The sequence below is a fragment of the Pseudopipra pipra genome, chromosome W, assembly GCF_036250125.1.
Source record: "Pseudopipra pipra isolate bDixPip1 chromosome W, bDixPip1.hap1, whole genome shotgun sequence".
NCBI classification, from domain to species: domain Eukaryota; kingdom Metazoa; phylum Chordata; class Aves; order Passeriformes; family Pipridae; genus Pseudopipra; species Pseudopipra pipra.
Window position 1 is genome coordinate 60,644,896 of NC_087580.1, and position 27,242 is coordinate 60,672,137.

Consider the following 27,242-nt stretch of genomic DNA (forward strand, 5'->3'; position numbering starts at 1 on the left):
TTTAATTACCTAGGTAGCCTCATCTCCTTGGATGGTAAGATTGACGGAGAGATAGACAACAGGTTAGCAAAGGCATATAGTGCCTTCTGAAAGCTTCATAAAAGAGTTTGGCGAAATAAACACTTGAAGAAAAGTACAAAGATCAGTGTTTACAAAGCCATTGTGCTGTCTACTCTCTTATATGGATCCGAATCATGGGTCATCTACCGCCACCACCTGCGACTCTTAGAACGCTTCCATCAACGCTGTCTCCGTACAATCCTAAACATCCACTGATCATATTATGTGACTAATATGTCTGTTCTAGAACAAGCAGCAGTCACAAGTATTGAGGCCATGTTGCTGAGAACACAGCTGCGTTGGGCAGGACACATCTCAAGGATGAAGGACCACCGCCTCCCTAAGATCTTGCTTTATGGTGAACTTGCCACCGGCTGCCGCAAGAGAGGAGCCCCAAAGAGAAGATACAAGGACTCCCTGAAACAGCATCTTAGCCTTGGCCATATTGATCAACATAACTGGTCTACTCTGGCCTCCAGTTGGGAGGCCTGGAGACACACTATCTATAACGCTGCTGCTTCCTTTGAGAACACACGCAGGATCACTCTTGAGGAGAAAAGACAACGCAGAAAGAATCGTGTCTTGCAGAATATACCACCTAAGGAGTCCTTCTGCTGTGCCTTTTGCAATTGGATGTGTCTATCTCATATTGGCCTTTTTAGCTACCTGCGTGCTTGTAACAAATGTGGGTAGAGCCCTTCTCAAATCTTCATTCACGAAGCCTAGCCATGATGAATGGAACAACTGTTTTAAAAGTCAAATTTTGGTATAGCCTGAAATGCTTTGCCTTGCAGCTTGGTTAGCAATAATAACTTGCAGCGATTATTTCTAGAAAATGTACATGATGTCTTAAACTGTATATCTTTTCTTTTTCAACCTCAAGAAAGATTAAACCACTTCTGGCATGCTGTTGATAGAAGTTGTTGGAGTAAGAGATTGCTTGTCTTTCAAGTTCTCAAAAGAATGTGAACTTTTCTCAAGCTGATTATGATTGGCTTTGCCCTATAATAGCTTTTAGTGGATCAAGAAAATATCATCTGAGCTGCTAGAAATGTGTATGAAACATATATCTTGTGTGTTTTTTTCTACAAACTTTAAAAACTCAAAAATTAGATTTTTAAAGCTATGGCAAACAAGTTCTCTGAACTTAGAGTGATGCTGACAGATGTTGCAGTGTAAGGAGTTCTAGAGTAGCTTTGGTTTTTTAGGTTTGGGTTGAGTTTTTTTGCAACGTCAATAATTTTCCTTAAAGAAAGGTGAAAAAGTATTAGACTGCGTAGCATTTTAAACACTTGGAAAAGCAGCTGAAGTCTGTCATGATGCAATGTGGAATGTTTATGCATGTACTAAAATTGAAAAAAAAAACTACCAAAGGAAAAGCCCTTTACATTTTAAAGTTATTTTTCCTAAATTCTGTATTGCTTTGAACTGGTTTATACTTTGTTTCAGGACAGCAGTCTTAAAAATATTGACCTGTTCAATTGTGCTCACTTGTTACACTCTTTTGTGGGGTCTGTAAGTTGGTAGGATGTTTTTTAAAAGCTGCGTCTATTTCTTCTACAGACTGCACTGACACTACTAAGGGGGGTGGTGTGTTGGAGGAAGGTTGGAGAGGGCATTAATACCAGTGTCAAAATAAGCTGTTCTCGTGAATCATCACTCACCAGCAGGCAAATATATTGTTTGAGGACCAAGACTGTTTTCCAGGTGCTTGGTTTCAGATGTAATAGCTCATAATGCTGCTTTGTACCATTTTTCGAATTGTTTGAAAATTGTGGAAATTCAAAATGCTTAGGTGATACTAAGAAGTAATGACTATGTTAAATTTTTACTAGGTCAGCACTAGACAAGTGAAACAAAAATAAAAAGCCAAGCACACATATATCCCAGTTAAGTTACATCTACATAAGCAAAGTACTAGAAAGAGATGCTCTCTGATGGTGAATTGACATGATATAGCTGATTGTTTTCATTGTGAAAAATTTTCTTCTTGTATCCAATCGGAATCTCCCCAAGAGTAACTTGTACCCATTACCCCTCCTCCTCTTTTCCATGTAAAAAAGGAGTCTCTATTTTCTTTGTCACCACCCTTTAAATACTGGTGATAAGGTCTCCCTCTAAGCCTTCTTTTCTCAAAGCTAAGTTCTCTCAGCCTTTCCTCATATGGCAGGCTTCACAGTTCTTTGATGATCTTTGTGGCCCTTCTCTAGACCCTCTCCAGCCTATCCATATCTTTTTCGTATAGCAAGGACCAAAACTTTACACAGTATTCCAGGTGTGGCCTGATAAGGTGCTGAGTAGAGTGGAATAATGACTTCTTTATCTCTAATGGTGATGCTCTTGTTGATGCAACCCAGCATCCTGTTGGCTCTCTGTCACAGCAGCTCACTGTTCATTCATATTGAACTCATTGTCCACCAGGACCCCCAGGTCCCTTTCCACAGAACTGCTCCCCAGCCAGGTAGATCCCAGCCTGTGCTGTGCTCCTGGATTATGTTTTCCCAGGTGCAAGAGTTTACATTTGTCTTCATTGAACTTCAAGGGGATGAAACCAGGCTCTCCAGAGATGAGCTTAAGGGTGGTAAGCCAGAGTTAGGGATGAAATCAGCAGCCCAGCTGAAGTGCATGTACACTAATGTATGCAATATGGATAACAAACAAGAGGAGCCGGAAGCCATCATGCAGCAGGAAAGCTATGATGTAATCGCCATCACGGAAACCTGGTGAGATGACTCGCATGACTGGAGTGCCACAATGGATGGCTACACGCTCTTCAGAAGGGGTAGGCTAAGTAGGAGAGGTGAAGGGGTGACTCTGTATATTAGAGGGTCTCTTGACTCTGTAGAACTTGAGGTTAGTGACAATAAGGTTGAGTGCCTATGGGTAAGAATCGGGGGAAGGCCAACAAGGCTGACATCCTGGTGGGAGTCTGTTATAGACCACCCAACCAGGATGAAGAGATGGATGAATTATTCTATAAGCACCTGGCAGATGATTCAAAATCGCCAGCCCTTGTTCTTGTGGGTGACTTTAACCTGCCACATGTCTGCTGGGAACTCAACACAGCAGAGAAGAGGCAGTCTAGGAGGTTCTTGGAGTGTATGGAGGATAGCTTCTTGTCTCAGCTGGTGAGCGAGCCTACCAGGGGTGGGGCTGCACTAGACCTGCTGGTTACAAACAGAGAAGGGCTGGTGGGAGATGTGGTCAGTGGCCGTCTGGGGTACAGTGACCATGAAATGATGGAGTTCTCAATACTCAGTGAAGCAAGGAGGGGTATCAACAAAACCTCTACCCTGGACTTCAGGAGGGCAGACTTCAGCCTATTCAGGATGCTGATTGGGAGAGTACCTTGGGAAACAGCCCTTAAAAACAAAGGGGTCCAGGAAGGATGGACATATTTCAAGAAAGAAATCTTGAAGGCGCAGGAACAGGATGTCCCTATGTGCTGAAAAGTGAGCCGGCGAGGAAGATGACCAGCCTGGCAGAACAGGGAGCTTTTGCAGGAACTTAGGAAAAAAAAGAGAGTTATTCACCTTTGGACAAAAGGGCAGGCAACTCATGAAGTGTTTAAGAATGTCGTTAGGTCATGAAGAAAGAAAATTAGAGAGGCAAAAGCACAATTTGAACTTAATCTGGCCACTTATGGTAAGGATAAAAAAAAGTGTTTTTATAAATACATTAATAGCAAAAGGAGGGGCAAGGAAAACTTTCATTCTTTGTTGAACACGGGGGTGGGAGGGGGCTGATGCCTAAAAGAAAATTCAGGGAGAAAAAATCTCCGAGACAATTTAGTTTCAAAGGTGAGATAAGGAAAGGGTTTTAATTTGTGCCTAGGCATAAGATTACAAGACGTGCGCGCAAATCCCTCTGTACAGATGTTACAATTTATAATACTGCTTGTCCAATCCCAGGATTTCCCACCCTCTGGTTTTTGCCCTGATCCACCCCCGTCCCACCCCTGGGGAATTGGGGCTGGGGGCTTTTCAAGACCCTTTTTTCATCAATCTTCAGGGTACAGGGGGCATATATTCACCCAGTTCTTGACTGTACTTTTGCGGTTTAGGCCAAGGCACATGCATTCTCTGAACAGAACAGTCCTAGTGAGACTAAACGTTCTAATAGAATCCAGGGGTAGAATTGATATGGGGAGCATGGAATGGGGTAATAGGGTTGGGGAATGTGTGTAGTTTCTGTGCTAAGGGTAAGGGAATAAGTACTGCTGCTTCTAAATCTACTTCTACTATATAACTACTTATAAAGCTTATAAAAATTAGAAAAATCAAAAAAAACCTAGATGGACCTTAAGGCATCAGATCCCCCCTTTAGAAATTGGACAAGACTCAAAGATCTTGTTCAATCTCTACTACTTATACTTAACATTAAAAGTACAAAGATCAGTGTTTACAGAGTGTTGCCGTGGGATTTAAGTGCTGAAAAAATCTCCAGAGCAGTTAATTAGGGGTGAGATAAGAAAGGGTTTATTTTGCCAAGGCTAAAGATGTTACAAGACGTGCCCCGGCCGTGCCTGAGATGTTACATTTTATAATACCAGCCATCCAATCCCAGATGTGTACACCCTGTGGCCTTTACTCTGGACCGACCCGGGTCCACCCCCTGAATATGAGTCGGGGGGCTTTTTGGGACCCCCTGTTCATCCCATCTTCATCTCCCTCAGAGCACAAAGGGTACATAGTTACCCAATTCTTGACCGTATTCTGTGGTTTAGGCCCTGATATGCTGTTCTGCCAACAATCTGGGCCTTGCCTTGACAAAAGACTAAACATTTCTTCTGTATTCGAGAGTAGGGGTGATATAGGGAGCATAGAATGGGGTAAGAGGGTTAAGGAATGTGTAAACAAGGGTGCTACAGAGAAAGGGAAAGGGACAAGGGACAAAGGAGGGGGGGTTGCTGCTTTTAAAATCCACTTATAAAACTTATAAGTCTTACCAATAAAAGAAAAATAAAAAAAAAACCATTAGGGGCTTAAGGCATCAAGAGCCATAGTGCTGTCTACTCTCTTATATGGATCTGAATCATGGGTCATCTACCGCCACCACCTGCGTCTCCTAGAACGCTTCCATCAACGCTGTCTCCGCACAATCCTAAACATCCACTGGTCAGATTATGTGACCAATACATCTGTTCTAGAACAAGCAGAAGTCACAAGTATTGAGGCCATGTTACTGAGAACACAGCTGCGCTGGGCAGGGCACGTCTCAAGGATAAAGGACCACCGCCTCCCTAAGATCTTGCTTTATGGTGAACTTGCCACCGGTTGCAGAATGAGAGGAGCCCCAAAGAGAAGATACAAGGACTCCCTGAAACAACATCTCAGCCTTGGCCATATTGATCATCATAACTGGTCTACTCTGGCCTCCAATCGGGAGGCCTGGAGACACACCATCTATAACGCTGCTGATGCTTTTGAGAAAGCACGGAGGATCACTCTTGAGGAGAAAAGACAACACAGAAAGAATCGTGTCTTGCAGAATATACCACCTAAGGAGTCTTTCTGCTGTGCCTTTTGCAACCGGACATGCCTATCTCATATTGGCCTTTTTAGCCACCAACGCGCTTGCAACAAACGTGGGTAGAGCCCTTCCCAAATCTTCGTTCGCGAAGCCTAGCCATGAATGAATGATACTTAACATTATATTAGTAAGATGATTAATACTTATAACACTAATCATACTGTAAGCTATTATGCAGATCTAACACTATATACTACTAACATGAATGGTTGTTCTATCCAGGTTTAATTTGGTAACTATGAAGTAAGCTTGTAGAAGATATCTTTGGAAACTTAATGAGACACTTTTCAGAATTATCCAATATATGTAATTTAAACTTGTTGCCAAATTTCAGCCAAATCAATAGTGTAAATTCAGCACTCACTTTCATGAAGAATGTTGGGTGCATTTTGCTAAAGCCCAATGTAAGTTTAGGTTCTAAACTCAATTCATAGTTACTGGTAGTATTAAACAATACAGACAGGAAAAAGCTTAAACATCATTTTAACAGTCCTTGTAACAATCTCGGTTGTTCTACTCATCTCAGGAACAGAGGTTTTTTCCTTTTGGGTAGCCAATTCAGGGTTTTCGATAATAGCTCTGACCACGATGGAGATGGTCTGCTGGATTTGAAACAGTTCTTTCTGTTTGGTTTGCAGGAGTTTCAGTCTCATTGTTTAATATAGGCTCAGTTTTTGGGCTGGAACAGATGAATAGGAGTGTCCAGTCTTATAGGCTTGGATGAATCTCTGCAGTTCCTGCAAAGCAGAGCTTAAAATATTAAACAATTTCACAAATAAACTTTCTTCTATGCAAATAGGGAGTCGATGAAGTGTGACTGTCTGATGTCAATTTTACAGGAACTCTAAATCTTGGAATTCTTGCATCTTGACTGTGTGAGAGGAACTTGTGCTTTTATCACATAAAGTGATTAACTGCCAGTCACGGATTTAATAGGCCAGTCAGGAGCTTACTTGAAGCAGGCTGCATCTGGATGCAAACAGCACCCTTGCAGTGCCAGTAGCTCACCACAGCGTTTATACTCTCTGGACAGATTTTAGGCCTTATAGGGGGCAGGTTGTCCTGTTCCAGCTTGTCCCAGACTGCAGTCGATCATCTTTACCTTCACAGAGTGGTCATACAGGTGCCTCTTGCCTCCATGGATAAAAGCATCCTCATATACTGAGTTAGGTGCATTTATATATGCGAGCACCAACAAAACAATAAAGTTAAAAAGCGATTCTAAGCAAAGCATTTAAGTAATTTAAACAAATCATCTTAACAACTATGTTACCAGTCTGCTTCAAAAATTGTAGGCAATGATGCAAATCAGGTCTTAGGATCTCATGGATTTCACAAAACTAGTGCTGCCTCAGCACTGAAGCCACTCTCATCTTTCTTTCTGTCTTAATGTAGGATTTTTTCTATGCAATTCAGCGTCCACACATTCCTTGGTGACACTAGATAAGAAAACATTTTAAGGCGTACAAGGTGTATAAATATGATTTCACAATCACATGAAAATCTTTTATGGACTTTTCATCAAATCACTCCTTCAGTAGGAATTCTTTTCATAAGCTACAGTAGCTAAAGAGACATAGATGTTTCAAACAGTGTTTACAAACTGCTGCTGGAACAAGATATATGCAAGTATAAACATTACAAACTTTAAAACAATCCGTGTAGCAAAAGCTATGTAAGTTTTCAATTTTTCTGCAATTAAGCTAACAATAAGAGAAGTTCAAAAGTAATATAGGACAGAAGATAACAGAATAGATACAATAGTTATAGCATACGTATATGTACCACCTTTGGAAGTCACAGGTTGATTTTATAACAGTTTTCAACCGTGTCAGAAGCTTTTTATGCTAGTCTTTTGTTTACTCACTTTTGACCCATTTCAGGGATTTTTATTGCAGTCCAAAACTCTTTGTCTTGGTGTATTTTACTTACAGTTGTTAAGGCATTTGTTCACTTCTGTATAAAAGTTGTCTTTATGACTCTCAGCTTAAGTTCTGGTGGCACAGTTTTCAGGCCTGTTTGTTGGAAAAAGCTTTCTGCAAACAGTTAACTTTTGACACATTATTAGTTTACATTCAGAATAAAACAATACCCCCCCTTTTGTTTTTTTATCACAGCTCCCCCCCCCCAAGTGAATTAGGGTAGAGATATTCATTCACAGGCTATGAGCCTGAAACAGTTTTAGAATACAGGGGATATAGGGGTCAACAGATAGTTTTGCTTGTTGGGGACAAATTAATTGCTTTCCCTTCAGATTTAGACAATTCCTTCTCTAGTGTCCCCTCCCTTCACAGAAAGAACACCCACCATTTGCCTCATCATGTTGGCAATTGTATTTATGTTCAATGTGGTGTACATTGTGTCTGTGGCATTCTTGGTAATTACTGTTTGGAGATTCAGTCTCGTCCTGCCTTTCCTTATACATCTTTGACTAACTGGCTGGTTTTGGTCTGAGTGTGATGCTGGCTCACACCATTGGGATGACAACACTCAGCTTCTGCAGGGATCTCTCCATGGTTCTCCTGTATGAAGATAGCTGCTTCAACATATTTAGTATCAAAAATAATAACCTTTATCTCCTCTTTGCAGAATTTAATTTCAACTTCTAATTTCTTTAGTGAACTACCCAATAAAGGGTTAGGAGACTTTGACATACAGAGGAATTGATGAACCACCCAATGTTTATTCAATTTAAATCCCAAAAGTTCAAAGAATGGCTTGATTTCACTTATTTTTGTAACTTCAATTACAGTTATGGTATTATAACTCAATTTCCCTTCTAAAGTATTTAACATAGCATGTTGTACTTCTATCAATTAATAACTCCACTTCTTTTTCCCCCAAGCTAGAGATTTTGTTGGGATAGAATTTTCTTTCTCCTTTGAGCTACAATCTGATTCGTCATCAAAGGCCTCTGTGCTTGTGTCAGTGAAACCTCTGCCTTGGGTCTCAGCTTTCATGTTTGTGGGTGTTGAAAGTTCTATCCTATTTGAGAATAAGTTTGCTGGATTTGGAGTTAACACTGCTGGAAATGCATACCGATGCTGTTCCCCCTTTTCGGCCTGGTGGGAGTGTACAGATCGTGAAGGGTTGGGAGGGATAGAGGGGGAGTGACAGCTCTGTCTCCGCCCCTTATGGCGGAGCCAGAGGCTCCGATGTCGATTGGGGCTGGGACTCCAGTTACAGACACTGCTTCAGCTCTTTCTGCAGCTTCTGCAGTTTCAGCCGGCATCTTGCCTGTAGCTGCCAAGGTATCGTGGGCAACTGTGTCCGTGCCGGTCACAGCCGAGAGGCGGTTTGCTCCTGCACTTGCTGCTGTCTCTGCTCCGTCCGTCGGAGCGACGGCAGCTCTCGTGCCAAACTCAGACTCTAACTGTCCCGCGGCTGGACTTGCTCTCGCTGCGCCGTCGGGACTCGCCGCCCTCAGGGCAGCATCAGCTCCTGCTGCTCCCGAGGGAGCTGCCGCCCCTGCGCTTGCCACGCTGGCCATAGCTCCTTCGCTAGTTATTGCGCTCACCGCCTCTGTCCGTGCTACATTCGCAGGGGCTAAAGTTAGAGCCCCTTCGCCAGTTGAAACAGCTGAAATCTCCCTCCCTCCCATTGGGATAGGCTGGAGGAATTCCGCCGCTCTCGATCCCGGCCCTTCTCCGCTCGCCAGAATAGCTGGGACGAACTTTGCTTGTTTTTGTCCGATTGTGCCCACTCCCACAGCACTAGGAGTAGGCAATTTTGTTTTTCCTGCGCCGGCCAGCTCCGTCGCCGTGGTAACGGCCGTTCCGGAAACCGCTCCTGGGATCAGAGCCGGAAGTCCCGTTGCCGTGGCAACGGCTGTTTTTGAAATTGCTCCACTGCCCACCGTGCTCGCAAAGCTTACAGCCCCGGCTCCTGTTGGGGCTGCCGAGTCTCCTCCAGGCAGTCTCTGTGTTTCAATATCACTTGCGCCAATCTCTATTGCTATGGTAACCGCAGAGCTACTGGCCGGTTTTAAAACTTCTACAGTGTTTGCAGTCGCAGCAGCAGCTGGCACGGGGCCAGCACCCAGTGCTGCTCCCAGCGTGGTGTTAGTTAGAATCGATTTTTCAGCTTCCGTTTCAGCAGGGCTAGTCCTGCCAGAAGCAGGCAGCTCCGTTCTTAAGCCCAGAGCTGCTCTCTCTACAGAGGCAAAGCTAACAGCTCCCGTGCTATCGTCTGCTGCTCTTACAGCAGCTAATTCCGGGCCCCCCGCACCGCAACTGTCACCGGCAGAGCCAGCGGCTTCAGCGCTCGTCGGCGCTGTCGCGCTGCTCAGTCTCGCAGGCACTCCTGAGGCTCTTGTTATTCCTGGGGCAGGCACCCCCGCCTCGCTGCCACCGTCAGAGCTAGCGACCCCTACGCTTGCCGCCGCTATTACACTGTCCGGTCCCGCAGGGCCAGCGATTTCTGAGGTTTCCCCCGCCGCCACAACAGATGCCGCCTTCAGCTCATCTGGTCTCGCTGCGGTCTCGAGCGGTCCCGGGACCGCTCCTACAGCTCCTGGGGAGGCTGTCTCCCCACCCCCTGCGACTGCTTTCATTTCGGCAGGGCTACCCCGGCAGAAGCGGGCAGCCCTGTCCCTCCTGTGCCTGCTAGGCTCGGAGTTGTTTCTTTTACAGAGGCAAGGCCAACAGCCCCCGTGCTGTCGTCTGCCGCTCACAGCAGCTAACTCCGGGGCTCCCGCGGTCTGGGTATGCAGTTCAGTTTTTACAGCCCCCACTTCGCCTGCGCTAGCCCCTGCTGTTACCGTGACAACCGCGTCTGCTCTGGCAAAGCCGTCGGCAGCTGCGGGGCAACGGGCTGCTCCCCCCACACTCGTTGGAACAGGCGAGGGGAGTCTTGCTTTTCACCGCCCCTGTGGGGCCAGGAGCCGCTCCTGCTGTGGCCCCTGTTGCGATCGGAGTAGGCACTACCTCCGAGCTAGCTAGTCCCGCAACGCTTGTAACAACCCCACCCGGCGCCGCCGCACCAAAAGCAGTTCCAGCAAAAGTCGACCTTATAGATCTCATAGCTCTCGCCACGCCATGTCTAGCATATTCAGCTAGCAAAATTCTCATCTGCGCCGCTGTGCCTACTCCGGCCAAGCCGGCAGCCTCTGTTCTATCGTCTGCGTCGGTGGGACTTGCTCCTGCCACTTTCTCAGGCTTGGTGCGGCCCCCTTTCCCTACCGGGGTTTTCTTGTACCACTTTTTCCACTGAGGCCATGTTGAAAGAAATAGAAACAATTCTGCATAATGGATTTGCTCCCATTTTTCTTCTCTATATAGAATCATAATAAGTTGTATCACGGTATCTATTTCAAATGTTCCAAGTTTTGGCCACGCTACCCCCCTGTGGTTCCTGTATGAAGGCCACACATTCATAGATAACCAACACAGTTCTTGCTTTTTTAAAGGTGTTTTGGGTTTAGTTAAACGGTCCCAATGGCGCAAAATTAGGGCTAAAGAGGGGTCCTTCAGAACATTCCTCCTGGATTGTGTACTGCCCATGCCGATTAACAGACAAACTTTTCACTACAGGACTCGAACTCACCAGTTTGGGATTACAAAACTAAGCACTGGGCTATGGAGCGACCCTGGCGCCCCACAGAAACAGAGCACTCTGAGAGGCATCCCTTTCTTTCCCAATCGACCTCCTCTGGCCAAAACACGAAACTCAAAACTTCTCCGAGTTTACCCCGTTGGCCCAAGGCCGAGAAACGAAACTGCTCTGTTCAGAATTTAGGCAGTCCAACTGCCTCCAAACTTCCTGCGAAACACAAAAACTTTTGCAGCTGCTAACAAAAAGGTACCCTTTTCCCCTATTTCCACCTTTTCTTACCTCACCTCCTCACCTCCATGCGGGGTTCTGGGGACCTGGCTTTCTCAGACTGGTGCGGGAATTGTCCCAAATAAATGATGGCTTTTAGGATTCCTGCAGGATGAATCGTCCGATCTGAAGAAGTCCAGGTCCAGTTTTCCCCATTCGGGCCCACCAGCTGATGCCTAAAAGAAAATTCAGGGAGAAAAAATCTCCGAGACAATTTAGTTTCAAAGGTGAGATAAGGAAAGGGTTTTAATTTGTGCCTAGGCATAAGATTACAAGACGCGCGCGCAAATCCCTCTGTACAGATGTTAATACTGCTTGTCCAATCCCAGGATTTCCCACCCTCTGGCTTTTACCCTGATCCACCCCCATCCCACCCCTGGGGAATTGGGGCTGGGGGCTTTTCAAGACCCTTTTTTCATCAATCTTCATCTTCTTCAGGGTACAGGGGTCACATATATTCACCCAGTTCTTGACTGTACTTTTGCGGTTTAGGCCAAGGCACATGCATTCTCTAAACAGAACAGACCTATCTTAGAGTGAGACTAAACATGTTCTAATAGAATCCAGGAGTGGAATCGATATGGGGAGCATGGAATGGGGTAATAGGGTTGGGGAATGTGTGTAGTTTCTGTGCTAAGGGTAAGGGAATAAGTACTGCTGCTTCTAAATCTACTTCTACTATATAACTACTTATAAAGCTTATAAAAATTAGAAAAATCAAAAAACTAGATGGACCTTAAGGCATCAGCGCGAACATAGTTACCAAAGACGAGGAAAAGGCTGAGGTACTTGACACCTTCTTTGCCTCAGTTTTCAACAAGATGACAGGTTCTCCTCAGGACAAGTGGCCTCCTGAGCTAGTAGTCAGGGACGGGGAGCTGAATAGCCCCACTGTAATCCAGGAGGAAGCAATTAGTGACATGCTGAGCCACTTGGATCCTCACAAGTCTATGGGACCAGATGGGATCCATCCTAGGGCAATGAGGGAGCTGGCAGAAGAGCTCGCCAAGCCGCTCTCCATCATTTATCAACAGTCCTGGCTCACTGGGGAGGTCTCAGATGACTGGAAGTTGGCCAGTGTGATGCCCATCCACAAGAAGGGTCAGAAGGAAGATCTGGGAAACTACAGGCCTGTCAGCCTGACCTCAGTGCCTGGCAAGGTTATGGAGCAGATCATCTTGAGTGCGATCACACGCCACCTATAGGACACATGGGGGATCAGACCCAGCCAGCATGGGTTTAGGAAGGGCAGGTCCTGCCTGACCAACCTGATCTCTTTATGACCAGGTGACCTGCCTGGTGGATGAGGGGAAGGAAGGCTGTGGATGTGGTCTATCTGGACTTCAGCAAAGCCTTTGACACCATCTCCCATAGCATACTCCTGGAAAAGCTGTTGGCCCACGGCTTAGACAGGTGCACTCTTCACTGGGTTAAGAACTGGCTGGATGATTGGGCCCAGAGAATGGTGGTGAATAGTGTTGCATCCAGTTGGTGGCCAGTCACTAGTGATGTCCCCCAGGGATCAGTATTGGGCCCAGTCCTGTTTAATATCTTTACTGATGATTTGGATGAGGGGATTGAGTGTACCATTAGCAAATTTGCAGAAGACACCAAGTTGGGGGGGGAGTGTTGATCTACTGGAGGGTAGGAGGGCTCTTTAGAGGGATCTGACCAGGCTGGATCGATGGGCCGAAACCAGTGGTACGAGGTTCAACAAGACCAAGTGCTGGGTCCTGTATTTTGGCCACAATAACCCCATGCAGCACTACAGGCTGGGGACAGAGTGGCTGGACAGCAGACAGGCAGAAAGGGACCTGGGGGTTCTGACTGACAGGAAGCTGAACATGAACCAACAGTGTACCTGGGTGGCCAAGAAGGCCAATGGCATCCTGGAAGGCCATCTACCCTTACATCAGGAAACACAGTTTGATGCTTTTATATCAACACTTTTCACATGCGCATAGCTTTAAGGCTGTATTCTCCCCTGTGCTTTACGGCCTGCCTGTCTTCCATCAGGGGCCCATAGGCATGTCTGTGAGAATCTTATCTCTTCTTGTAGCAGGGTAGTTACTTCTCTACAGACAGAGAGAACATACACAGCACCATGTGTGAGAAAGAACTCTTTCTCATGCTAGGTCTTCCCTGGCAGCCAAGGTTTCCTCGAGCAAATGCTCACTTTTCCCTCCTTGCAACTTTTCCAAAAACCTTTGCCCCTGACAGTAGCAAAGGATAGTAGTCTGTGCTCCCGACAATTTGTTGCACCCTCTCGGCAAGAACTGAGACCGTAACTCCCGGAATGCTGCATACCTCTCATGACTCTCTGTCAGCTTGGCAGATGGATGCCTCATTGCCCCTTAACAGAGAGTCACCCACTGTTAAAGAAGTTTCTCCACCCTAGGTGTACTGTAGCAGAGTTTCAGGTTTTAAGCCCAATAAGGTAATTTATTTGAGTGGTACAGTGGTAGAAACAGCTCGAGCTGGGTGCCTCCACAGAGGAACCCTGAACAAAGAAAACCCTGGGCAATTATACCTTTATGATCTTAATTCCTCACCCCTCTCATGACAGTTCTGACCAGTAGTAATATTAAGGTCTGGGGTCTTCCCATTCCTCACTAGGTCCCTTCATTGTCTCTAGACTGGCTGTTTCTTTTCTTATCTCTAAGGTTCCAGCTTCTGCTGACTAGAACTGGCTCTGGGGCCTCCTTTTATTTAACTAGGTAAAAGTTCAGCGTATCTAGGTGAAAATTCACAGCTTTCAGCCCAAGGCTTCAACACACCTAGATACTAATGCTAAGTTATGCTAGGCAACTAATAAATATCCTTTCTTTACACCTGCTATGAGTACTTGTGGGGTTTTTTTTGTGATATCCAGTGTGTCCTCCTGTTACACTTTCTCCTTGCAGACCTTGCTTGTGGGTGTCTACAGCTGTTAAAGCTTCATATTTGGTTTTGCTTGTAATGCCAGAGGGTGAGGACTGAAGCAGAGTCCTACTTTTGTGGGTCACTGTTAAGGAAACTTCCCTGTCTGACCATCCAAGAGCCACTCTGGCAGTCACACTCGCACCACCTGTGCTAGGACCAAAGCCCCTTCGCACTGGGCAGCTCCAGTGAGCTGACAGGTGTCCCACTTGACTCTCTACACACACCACAGTCACACAGACCAGGTTTCCTTACCAGCTTGACCCCAGGTTTCCCATAAGTAGAGTCTCAAACATCCTGATGGTTCAAATAGTTTAATCTTGGTGCAATAGCTAAATAACAAAGTAACAGCTCAAGCTGGGTGCCTCTGAGGAAGGACCTCAAACAGAGGACCCCCCTGGACTTTTATATCCTCACAGGAAAATCTGGGGTCCTTGGCTTCTGCTGTGTCTCTCAGTGTCCAGTCACCTGGCTTCGCCCCAGGTCCCTGTGCCCTTTGTTGTGCAAAGGGTTGGTGCCAGTTCACAGCCTTTTGCCTCAGGGTCCAGCCACCCAGAGCTCAACCTGCAGCTCACACTGCAGCTGCACCTCGAGCTACCTGCACCAAATGTATTCCTCAACAGTCACCAAGGTCTAAGGTGCCTCATTCTCTGTGGTGTCCACCACAGGAGCATGGTTCTGAAACCACTTATCTATCTCTGTCTTGGCCCCCCTAATACTGCTCAGCCTTTTAGCTGTTTCTGCAACTCGGTCACCTGATGCAAGAGATCATCGACCTGTGAGCATCTTTTGCAGGTTCTTACCTTTTCTCCAGGATAAGGGCCTGGGCACTTGTTGCAACCTACCATCTGTACTGATGTCTCCTTCCTTACCAGTTCTGTCTGGGTGGAAGCACTAGACATCTCGGGGGCTCTGTAGAAACACTGGTTTTAACTCTGGGGCAAGTGCTCACCATTATGGCAGAGACCTACAACACTTCCCTGGGCTCTGGGCCTACAAGCAGTGTGCACTGCCCTTCTCACACACACTCTGTGCAAACTGCTGCACCTTCTCAATCCCTGTTTGCATACCCTGTTTGTATTTTTCCATTTTATTTTTATGCGTGTGTATCTATGTGTGTGTAGATAAATATATATATATTTTCCCCTAGGTTTAAGAAAAAAAATATTTCTATGAGAGAGCAGGGGCAGTGAGTTTGATAGAGGGAATGGCTAAATTGAATTCCTTGTTCATGACACCTATGTTAGTGTAAAATTGAATTTGAAAGATGCTAGTATTAAGTTCTTATTTAAAAAATAAAAGTCAGTCGAATGACATAGTTTGAAATTATGACATATCAGTTTTACACTTTATGAAAGAAGAAATGTTTTAAAAGTAAAATAAATATTATTTTTTGGTAAGGTTTGGCCAAAGTACAGGAAAAACAGGGACATAGTCTGCACCTGGAAATATGTGACAGCTAGTGATTTACCTTGGAATAAACTCGTTCTCTTCTGGCTCTTAGACTACAGTGATCTCAGTGGTAGAAATAAATATATCGATTTTCTCTATGATGTTTGGAAAAGTTGAGTTTTGGAGGTGGTTTTTAGGGTGGTTTTTGCTTATTTATTTAAGCATAGGATTTAGGCATTTTTGGTGGCATTTTGTCACAGGGACTTGTCTGGTAGGTATTTTCTTGTGTCTCAAGGTTTCTTCTTGCTGAATTTTTTTCTTTTCATATACCATCTTCCACAGTTCCTGTGACATTTACTTATGGCACTGTGCTATGCTGAGAAATGCTATTGTTTTATAATGCTCTAATTTACCCAACACTAAAGGTAAGGTGACAGTTGTGTATGATAATACTATTGTATTTAAAATATCTTTAGTGAAACATAGTGGAAGTTGCCTTTAATTTTTAATAAATGGTTTAAACTCCAGTCATATTCTACAGTGGATGCCTTTTTCACATCAGGTTAATATGTTAGCATTATAGCATCATGCCTGAAGTAGGCCTTTGGTGACAGGAATGGGAAGCAGCTTTGTTGCTCTCCAGCAAGTCTAAGTAAACACAGCAGTTGTATTTCTTCATATTCCCCCACTTCAAAATAAGGAAGCTTTATCCTGGTTTATTTCTTTCTTTCAAAGTCAACGGATGCAAATGGTTGGTTGAGGTGCTGTCTACAGGAATCAGTTTGTGAATAGCTTAATTAATTTTTTTCCCTCACTAGTACAATTTAATTGGTATTAGTAACAGGGAGAGTAGTGGTTCTGTTTTGTGGCTTTAAATGTTGTCAATTAAGTGTGTTCTAGTGCAGAAGATGATCAACCTACCCCCTCCTCCCCCCACACACACTCTTGCTGGTTGGCAGCCAGATGAATTGTGCTGTCAGTGATAGGCTTAGACTTTGATATTAGCTTTTGGGTTTTTATTGTTTTGAATTTTATAATCTTTAATGAGGGGTTGTTTCTTTTTAAAGGCTTGCAACCCAAGTGCACATAATTTAAAATAATTTTGTTTGTGTGGTAGTGTAATTCCAATGTTTTCCCCCATGATATCTTAAAAGTATGGTAGTATTTAACCTAATGAGGAATTTGATTAAAGTTTTAACTTGGTTCCTTTGTAAAATTTTTTTAGAAAATCAAATGTTTATATGTTTTTGAATAGTCATGAAATAAATGTTTAAATATTTTATTTGAATATGTTAAATCTAGTGTGAAATGGATGTACATGTGGAATAATCCAGTGGCTCAAGAGTTTGTCTGTGTGGGGAATTTTACTGCTGTTATTTTAACAGTATAAGATGGTCTGCATGGATTTATATTATGTGTGACAACACACCTCTAGTTTTCCAGTTACTTCTAAAAACACTTTATTTAATCAACTGTTTGGTCATATTTTGTATAAAGATGGTCCAAATCACAACATGAAATGTAACTTGCAAGTGCTTCCTTAAAGATACTTTTCCCCCCTATTCTTTTAATGAAAAAAATAAAACTAGGGGAACAAAACAGAGTTTATATTTGCTTTGAAGAAATTCATGCTCAAAATAAAAAATTGGGGGGATGACACAGTCTAAAAAGACTTAAAGCAATTGTGTGTGTGTATACACAAAAATATGTGGGGTTTGATAGAGTTAAGTAAAGATTTTGGTGGGTGAAAAATAGTTTTGACTCCTCTAAATTAATGATAAATGTTCTTCCTTCTTTCTTCTCTCCCTTCCCTCCCTCCCCTGCCGCTTCCTCTTTCCGCCCCCATACCCCCTGCTTCTTTTAAGGTTTAGTGAAAAGTATCTGATTAAACTCTGAATTTTCATTCCTGATTTATTTAATCCAGTGCATTCATTTGTATGCTATCTGTATGTCTGGGCTAAGCCAACAATTGATTTATAGGTGAAGCTAAAGTTTTTTTAATGTGACCTGTTTTTTAATCCTATTTAATTAACCATTGTATAATATCCTGTTAACTTCTAATTGCAGCCAGTCGGATAATGATTCTGGGTCAGCATCAGATTCTGGATCTGGTTCAAGTTCTGGAAGCAGTAGTGATGGAAGTAGCAGTCAATCAGGTAGCAGTGACTCTGAATCTGGTTCAGAGTCTGACACATCTAGAGAGAAGAAACAAGTTCAAGCTAAACCACTACCAAAAGTTGATGGATCTGAGGTAAAACAAAACATAAATTAACTCTTTGTGAGGAAAAAACATTCTGTACAGAGTAGTTACAAGAGCAATTTTGAGTTAAACAAACAAAACCCCCATAATTTTTACTTAAAATGTTGAGTTGATTGAGTTAATGAGGTCACATACTTAGCTCTCATAACAAACAGGGCTGCTAAGTTCTCATCCCTGAAATACCTACAATTAGATAATTACCTAAATTTTATCATGCAGAAGCACCTATTAACTTATTGCATATTTTTGAAGACAAAGCCACACATAATGTTGCTATTTCTAAATTTTTTTCAAGTTGTCTCTCTAATACTTAACTTCTTCATATCAATAAATTATTGTACAGCAATTTCAGGCTTAGGTACGTCTTGTCTTCTGTATGGGAGAAAAGTCTGCCAAATTTAGAAAAAAAAAAGTGGTGTCTAGAAATCTCTTCAATGCAATGGATGAAAGTTACCTGAGCTTTCCTCTGTTTCTTTATGTAATATGGCCTTAATTTGGATGATATGATATACATGAAGGGTAATAAAATATTTCCTACTGTAAGATTCAAAGGCTGTTAAGGATACTTTTTTTGTGGGTTTTGTTTGTTTGTTTGTTTTTGTTGTTGTTCATGTTCGTGCTTTTGATATTGTCTCTTACAGTATCCTTCTGGACAAAATGTCCAGCATACAGCTAGACAAGTCCATAAAATGATGGGTGAATAATTGACTGATGGGTCCGACTCAAAGAGTTGTAGTAAATGGGGTTACATCAGGCTGGTGACCAGTCATTAGTAGAGTTCTCCAGGGCTCAATATTAGGCCCATTTCTCTTCAATGTTTTTATAAATGATCTGGGCACAGGAATTGAATGTACATTAAGTTTGCCAACAATACTAAATGAGGAGGAGCTGTTGACTCCCTCGAGGGTAGAGAGGCCTTACAGAGAGATCTGGATAGACTAGAAAACTGGGCAATCACCAACTGTATGAAATTTAACAAGACCAAATGCCAGATTCTGCACCTGGGATGGAGTAATTCTGAGTATACATACAAATTGAGGGACAAGCACTGCAGAAAGAGATCTGGGGGTTTGGGTTTATGGCAGGTTGAATATGAGTCAACAGTGTGCCCTGGCAGCCTAAAGGGCTCATCAAGCACAGCATCGCCAGTCAGTCAAGGGAGGTGATTGTCCCACTCTACACTGCACTGGTGCAGCCCCACCTTGAGTACTATGTGCAGTTTTGGTTGCCACAGTATATAAAGGATATCAAGCTATTAGAATCACAGAATATTCCAAGTTAAAAGGTACCCACAAAGACCATCAAGTCCAACTCTTAAGTGAATGGCCCGTATGGGGATTGAACCTGCAACCTTGATGTTATTAGCACCATGCTCCAACCGAGTGTCCAAAGGACTGTGAACAAGATGGTGAAAGGTCTTGAGGGCAAGACTTACAAAGAGTGCCTGAGATCACTTGACTTGTTCGGCTTGGAGAAATGAAGGATGAGGGGTGACATGGCAGTCTATAACTTCCTCAAGAGGGGTAGTGGAGGGGGAGATGCTGATCTCCTCTGTCTCAGTGATAGGCCAAGAAAATGGAATGAAGCTGCATCAGGGGAACTTCAGACTGGACATTAGGAAAAGGTTCTTCATTGAGATGGTGGCTGGTCACTGGAACAGGCTCCCCGAGGAAGTGGTCATGGCACCAAATCTGTCAGAGTTCAAGGAGCATCTGGACAACACTCTTAGTCATATGATTTAGTTTTAGGTAGTCCTGCAAGGAGGAGGGAGTTGGACTCAATGCTCCTTCCAATTTGAGATATTCTATGATTGTGTGTACTTCAGTATTTCCATATGAAGCAAAAATATATCAGCAAAGTGACCTGGAAGGACTTATCTAGATCAGTTTTTACTTTAAAAAAAAAATTATCTAATAATAGAGGCCTGCACAACTATTGTTATATTTACTGTAAAAATTGTGCTTACAATTCTTATATAACATTCCTTTCTACAGAAGTCTTACTATAAAATGCTATCCAATATTATTAATGCATGTGGTATTTTGTAGTGAGTTTTTTATTAATGATAAAATTGAGATTTATCTTAGTAGTGATACTGTTCAGGTAAGTTTGTGGTAAACTTTAAAGTTTCAATAGGTTTAAATGACTCTTGTATCTGAATTCCAATTCAGTTTTGGAAGTCCAGTCCAAGTATCCTTGCTGTGCAGAGATCAACAGTGCTCAAGAAGCAACAACAGCAGAAGGCACCCTCATCAGACAGTGGTTCAGAAGAGGTGAATAACATATAAGTTAGGAAATAAAATGTAAAAATGCATTTCTCATTACTCCATTGGTTAGAATAAAATTACGTAGAACTAAGTTCTGTTCTCTCTTTTCCTGAAGACTTTTTTTCAGGGTAAAAATTATCTAAGTTTAATGTCTATGAGTTTGGTTTTAGGAAAATAATTTTAAGAGGGTTCATAGATTTATTTATTAATTTTTGTTTAGGAGTGGAGAGAGAAGAAACATACATGCTATTCTAAAAATTTTCTTAGTGGTGTTTAAATGTCAGAGGATATGAAAGGTGAGACAGCTCTCCAAGGGCAAGAGGTTTTATTAAGCTTTTGATAGAACCTTCATCTTCATTTATTAACTCACAGCAGTCTAAACTATGACTATATGTAGGCACAATGGTTATATTTTAAGACAGTTTTTTTGTAGTGTTTCCTAGAGTTCTGCTGACATGGTATGTTTGTAGATGGAGAAATATGAAATCAATAGCGATCCTGATCTTATTTGATATCAGTGGGTACACTGAGGGGGGTTAAGAGGATAAGACATGAAGAATATGATTTCAGTTTGAAAGTGGGAGCTGAATTATCTTTTTAATACTAAAAATACTTCATTCTTTTTGTGGCAATGAATCATGTATATTCTTTTCTTCATCTGCAGGATTCGTCGAACAGTGAAGACTCTGCAGATGACTCTTCCAGTGAAGTCAAGAAGAAAAAACATAGAGAGTAAGATATTTTTCATAAATAATATAATTTTTTGTTATGGTGACATAATGCCTATAATTACCCAGGCTTAATTTCTCTGCACTCAAAATACATAATCTTGCACTTCTCAATTTTGATTAACGTTTTGAAATATTTTAAAATAAATACTCTCAAAGGAACATATATGATCTTAGAGGTCTTTTCCAACCTAAATTATTCTATGATTTTATGATATCACTATTCATTTCTGAGGAAAAGAGACTGTATTACCTACAGTGTTATTGGAAAACATTCATCAACACTTTTTATTTTGTAGTCTTATTTGTGGCATATTTTTGAGCTGAAGGTCCTCTGAAAATTATTGAGGAAACAGGAAATTACTTAATTAGGTTGTCTTAGATAAAATTTGAGTTGGAATCCCATAGTTAATGCCAAATTTTTAAACACTTAGGCAACCTTTGTCCCCAAATTATTACAGGTTTGACAGTAATAAATCATCTTGGCTAGTCAATAAAGCCAAGTTGAAATTGAGCTGGTTTTAAGCTGTAGATGAAATAGTTTGTGAAAAAGGTTATACCTTCTCATCCGTAGTGACCTGTGTGGGGGAGTGGTTTTGTTTGTGATTTTGTGGGGTTTGTTTGGTTGTTGTTGTATTGCTTTGGGTTTTTTTAATGAACAATGTATAGAAATTGAATTGTTTTCTCATTCCTCTTCTCCAGTTAATTGAATCTTCTAAATATTCAAAGTTGTCAATATAATATCTTCAAGAAATTGGTTGGGGAGGAGGAGGCAAAAAAGCCTGCCATGCAAAATAGTACTTCTTTAGTGATGAATTGTTATTCAGTCTTTTATTACTTAAGAATGTGATTAAACCTAGTAACATTGTTACCGGAAAGATAGTTTAGAAAGTAGTAACCAAATAACCTCATGTATCCAGTGCTTCAATTTTGATTTATGCCTATTTTGAACAAGTATGTTTGCAGTTGTTATCTGACATGCAGAGCTGATTTATATATATATATACTTAGTACAGGATCCAAACCCTATAGAGTATGGTGTTTTATGTGTTGTCTATATCTCCAAATAAATACAGGTTGTGGATTTGCATAGGAGTGGAGGAGTTGGTTGGTTTGGGATGGGGTTTTTTTTTGTTTTTATTGGAGGGAGGGGTTGTTGTTTGGGTGTTTTTTAATTTACAGCTTACAGAAAAAAACTCTTTTAAGGAGACAGATGATTCTATAGTATTTCTAAGACACACAGATGTATTGACCACAATGAAAACATAATTTCTAGGACCACTGCATATTTAATTGAAAGAAATGTCAAAGCCCTGATTCTTAGGTTTCCTGATCTGAAATGTAATGAAAAGGTCTTTGAGTAATATTTCACTTTTGAAGGACATTAGTACTGTTTGAGCATCTTGGTCAAAGATCCCTAAACCTGGTAATAGATGGTAGTATAAAGATTTAGCAACCTTTCAAGAATGCATGCCAGACTTTTCTTCCACCCCTACCCAAGCTTCTAAGATTAAATTTCTCTGTACAAACAGAGTCTGAGGTAAGATACTGTTGATCAGTGGGTACATTTTTCCTGTTGCAAAGTAGAAGATCTCAGCTAAGCAGGAGAACAGAGATAGGGCCATTGGGAGTCACAAGTGGCTTATTCATAGTATCTTGCATAGGTGTGAAGCACTGATTTGGAAGCTCTGTGGGGGCTTTTGGGAGCCAGTGCCTCTCAGATTGCCATGGTTGAAGTCTTTCTGTGTGTTTCTCTGTCTGATTCTGTATTATTTTTTGTTCCTGTGCTGAAGTTGCTAATTATTCACGTGAAGCACAGGGAACATAACTATTAGAGAAGAGGTTTATTACTTGAGCATAGGTAAGTTCCAGTAAACATGTATCTTTCCAACTAAAGTCTTGTTAAGGACATTGGTTTTATTCATGTCAACTCCATTATTAAGGCTGCAATTTATACAGAAATCCAGACTTTTAGTTTGATTTGTTTTTTACATCTGTCTCTTGATAACAGAAAACTTAATTAAATTCCCTTTGAAGCCACTGGATATTTTTACCTGTTATCCATCCATGATAATTTTCTGTCATTCCAGCTGAAATGAATATTATATCAATTTTATTTCTGTGAAGAATGTTGAAATTAAAGCAGCAAGCCTGTGGTGAATGCTTGATTTAAAAACAAACCCCCCAAAAAACTAATGTTACTATTTTGTTTCTCAATATGTACAGTGAAGACTGGCAAATGTCTGGGTCAGGGTCAGTGTCAAGAACTAGTTCTGATTCTGAATCAGATGAAGATAGAGAGAAAAGCAGTTGTGAAGATAGTGAATCTGACTATGAGCCAAAAAACAAGGTCAAAAGCCGGAAACCTCCAAGCAGGTAAGAAGTCTTGCATTTTAGATACCCTGGTACTATTTCTAATTCGTAATCAAGTACTGTACTGCTGTACAGCCAAATGAAAACATTAATATTTATTACAGAACTTGAAGACTCTTTTTAATCTACAAAAGATGTTATCACACCAGTGGTTTGTGTTGAATACCTCTTTCCTGTCTGCTCCAACTGAAAGTGGTGTAACTGAGCAGTCATGAAATACATGTATTCAGAAACAAATACAGAAGGCTTGTAGTTGTCCATGTTGAAACCCCACTGTTGTGTTGTATCTTATTGTCTTCAAGAATTGAGCCAAAAAGCAGCAAAAAGATTGCAGGACAGAAAAAGAGGCAGCTTGATTCATCGGATGATGATGACTACGACAAGAGAGTATCTCGTCGCCAGGCAACAGTCAATGTTAGTTACAAAGAAGCTGAAGAAACCAAGACAGATTCTGATGACTTGTTGGAAGTTTGTGGAGAAGATGTCCCACAGACTGAAGAAGATGAATTTGAAACTATAGAGAAGTTTATGAATAGTCGAATTGGCCGAAAAGGAGGTAATTTTTTTATCAGCGTTCTTAAGATACTGCACTGCATTGTGGTGCGATGTAAACAGTAATTGTTCTCAACTGTAGGTAACCCATGATGTTTGTAAAGAACTTTTAAAATACTGGAAAATAATCTTATTTTGTTTTTCATATTCATAAGAATGTTTCTTTTGTAAGCCTTATAAAATAAAACATAGAAGAACATAAGTAACTTAAGTTGTTAGGTAATGCAAAAAGACAAAATGAAGTGGAATATAGCTCCATATCACATAAATGCATAACATACTGTTACTTCACTATTTGTACAGTTTATTGATACTTGATAGGTATAAACTGTATACAGGAGGGTGAAGAAAAAGTGGAATGAATAGAAGAGCTAACCAGTAGCCTGAATGATGAAGGATGATGTTGGGAAGGATGATGTTGGGAAGGCTGAACCATTGAGATTGTGATTTCAGTTATTCATTTCCAAATAGTCCCAATACAGTGCAATGGATGGTGGAATATAAAATTTCAGTGGCATGCTTGCATGTGCACTTCTAAAAGTAATTTTATGAATGATGGTAGGAGTGTCATATTTCCAGCAGCTGATGGGATGCAGTGTCCTGCTTGTGTGTTACTTTCTTTTTTCCAGTGTATTCTTACTCTAGCCCCTTACTCTAATGCACAGTGTCACTGCTGTGTTAAAAGCCTTTTGGACTATGCTTCTTATATTTTGCATGCCCTTTACTATTGCCATGCTCTGTTGCTATATCTGTCCCCCACATCTGGTTAGGTCCACTTCCTTATTTGTCTGCCCTCACAGAAGTGAGCCTGTTTCTTGCTGCTAGTGTGCTTCAGCTATAATACTGACTATTTAATTAAAAATTACCCCACATAAGATTCCAAAGATGGAGGGGTAGTAGTAAAATGAGTTTAGGGAGAAATAGTTCAAAAACAGCCCATCCCAAAGAGCAAGAAGTCAGGCAAAATTGCCAGTAGGCCTGCATAGATAAACAAGGAGCTCTTGGCAAAACTCAAAACCAAAAAGGAGGTATATGGAAGGTGGAAACAGGGACTGGTAACCTGGGAGGAATACAGAGACTCTCTCCAAGCATGCAGAGACACAGTTAGGAAAGCCAAAGTCCACTTGGAATTGGATATGGCAAGGGTTGTCAAGGGCAGCAAGAAAGGCCTCTATATAGGTGACAAAAGGAAGACTAGGGAAAATATGGGCATACTGCTGAATGGGGCAGGGTCCTGATAACATAGGACATGGAAAAGACTGAGGTACTGAATGCCTTCTTCACCTCAGTCTTTACTATCAAGACCAGTCTTCAGGAATCCTCGGTCTTTGAGATTGAGGGGAAAGTCTGGAGCAAGGAATATGTACCCTCGGTGGAAGAGTATCATGTCAGGGAATACTTAGACAAACTGGACATACATAAGTCCATGGGCCTTGATGGAATGCACCCACAAGTACTGAGTGAGCTGGCAGATGTCCCTGCAAGACCAGTCTCAATAATCTTTGATTGATCATGGCAACTGAGAGAATTGCCTGAGAACTGGAGGAAAGCAAAATCATAGAATGGTTTGGGTTGGAAGGGACCTTTAAAGGTCATCTACTCCAATCCCCCTGCAATGAGCAGTGACATCTTCAACTAGATTAGGTTGCTCAAAGCCCTATCCAACCTTATTTTGAATATTTCCAGGAATAGGGCATCTCTGGGCAACCTGTTAGTGTTTCACCACACTCATCAGAAAAAATTTCTTCCTTATATCTAGTTTAAATCTCCCTTCTTTTAGTTTAAAACCAATACCCCTTGTCCTATGGCAACAGAGCCTATGCAACTAAGCCCCACACAGCTGCTCACTCACTTTCCCCCGTGGGATAGGGGGGAGTATCAGAAGAGTAAAAAAAGTGAGAAAACTCGTGGGTTGAGATAAAGGCTGTTTAATAGGGTATGGCAAAAGCTGCATGTGCAAGCAAAGCAAAACAAGCAATTCATTCACTACTTTCCATTGGCAGGCAGGTATTCAGCCATCTCTGGGAGAGCAGGGCCACATCATGCATAACGGTTGCTTGGGAAGACAAGCCTCCTCTCCCAACTTAGTGTGCACCCTCAGCCTACTTGCTGGTGGGGTGGTGTGAGAAGCAGAAAAGGCCTTCACTCTGTCTAAGCAGTGCTCAGCAATAACTAAAACATCCTTGAATTATCAACACTTTCCAGTACAAATCCAAAACATAGCCCTAGTTACTATGAATAAAATTAATTCTATCCCAGCCAAAACCAGAACACCCTAATAAAAAGTTTGTCTCCATCTTTTTTATAAGCCCCCTTTAAGTATCGAAAGACCACAATAAGGTGGAGTCTTCTCCACACTGAACAACCCCAACACTCTCAACCTGTCCTCATAGGAGAGGTGCTCCAGCCCTCTGATAATTTTCATGGCCCTCTTCTGGACATGCTCCAACATATCCATGTATTTCTTATACTGAGAACTCCAGACCTGGATGCATTAATCCAGGTGGGGTCTCACCAGCATGGAGTAGAGGGGCAGAATCACCTCCCTTGACCTGTTGGCCACACTTCTTTTGATGCAGCCCAGGATACAGTTGGCTTTTTGGGCTCTGGGAGCACATTGCTGACTCATGTCCAACCTTTCATCCAGCATTACTCCCAAGTCCTTCTCCACAGGGCTGCTCTTGATCCCTTCATCCCCCAACTTGTATTGATACCAGGGATTACCCCAACCCAGGTGTGGGACCTTGCACTTGGCCTTCTTGAACCTCATGAGGGTCCCATGGGCCCACTTCTTGAGTTTGTCCAGGTCCTTCTGCATGGCATCCTGTCCTTCAGGAGTGTCAACTGCACCACTCAGCTTGGTGTCATCTGCAAACTTGCTGAGTGTGCACTTGGTCCCTCTGTCTATATCGTTGATGAAGCTATTAAACAGGACTGGTCTCAATATGGACCCCTGAGGGACACCACTCATCACTGATCTCCATCGGGACATTGAGCCAATTCCTTATCCACGAAATAGTCCATCAATTTAGAGAGAAGGATATTGTGGGGGCCCATGTTAAAGGCTTTACAGAAGTCCAGATAGATGACATCTGTAGCCTTTCCCTTGTCCACTGATGGAGTCACTCCATCATAGAAGGCCACTAGGTTTGTCAGGCAGGACTTGCCCTTGGTGAAGCCGTTCTGGCTGTCTTGAATCACCTCCCTGTCCTCCATGTGCCTTAGCATAGCTTCTAGGAGGATCTGTTCCATGATCTTCCCAGGTACAGAGGTGAGACTGACAGGTCAGTAGTTCTCAGGGACCTCCTTCCTACCCTTTATAAAGATGGGTACGTTTCC

General features: G+C 42.4%; 1 protein-coding gene across 1 annotated transcript in view; it reads left to right on the plus strand.

Moving 5' to 3' along the window:
* Positions 1-27,242, plus strand: part of LOC135404360 (chromodomain-helicase-DNA-binding protein 1-like) — a 91,296-nt gene that overhangs the window by 19,496 nt on the left and 44,558 nt on the right. Inside the window, exons 3-7 of the mRNA XM_064639084.1 lie at positions 17,791-17,974; positions 20,155-20,256; positions 20,915-20,982; positions 23,205-23,354; positions 23,654-23,907. Of these exons, the coding sequence (XP_064495154.1) occupies positions 17,791-17,974; positions 20,155-20,256; positions 20,915-20,982; positions 23,205-23,354; positions 23,654-23,907 (758 nt within the window). The remainder of the gene's footprint in view (positions 1-17,790; positions 17,975-20,154; positions 20,257-20,914; positions 20,983-23,204; positions 23,355-23,653; positions 23,908-27,242) is intronic.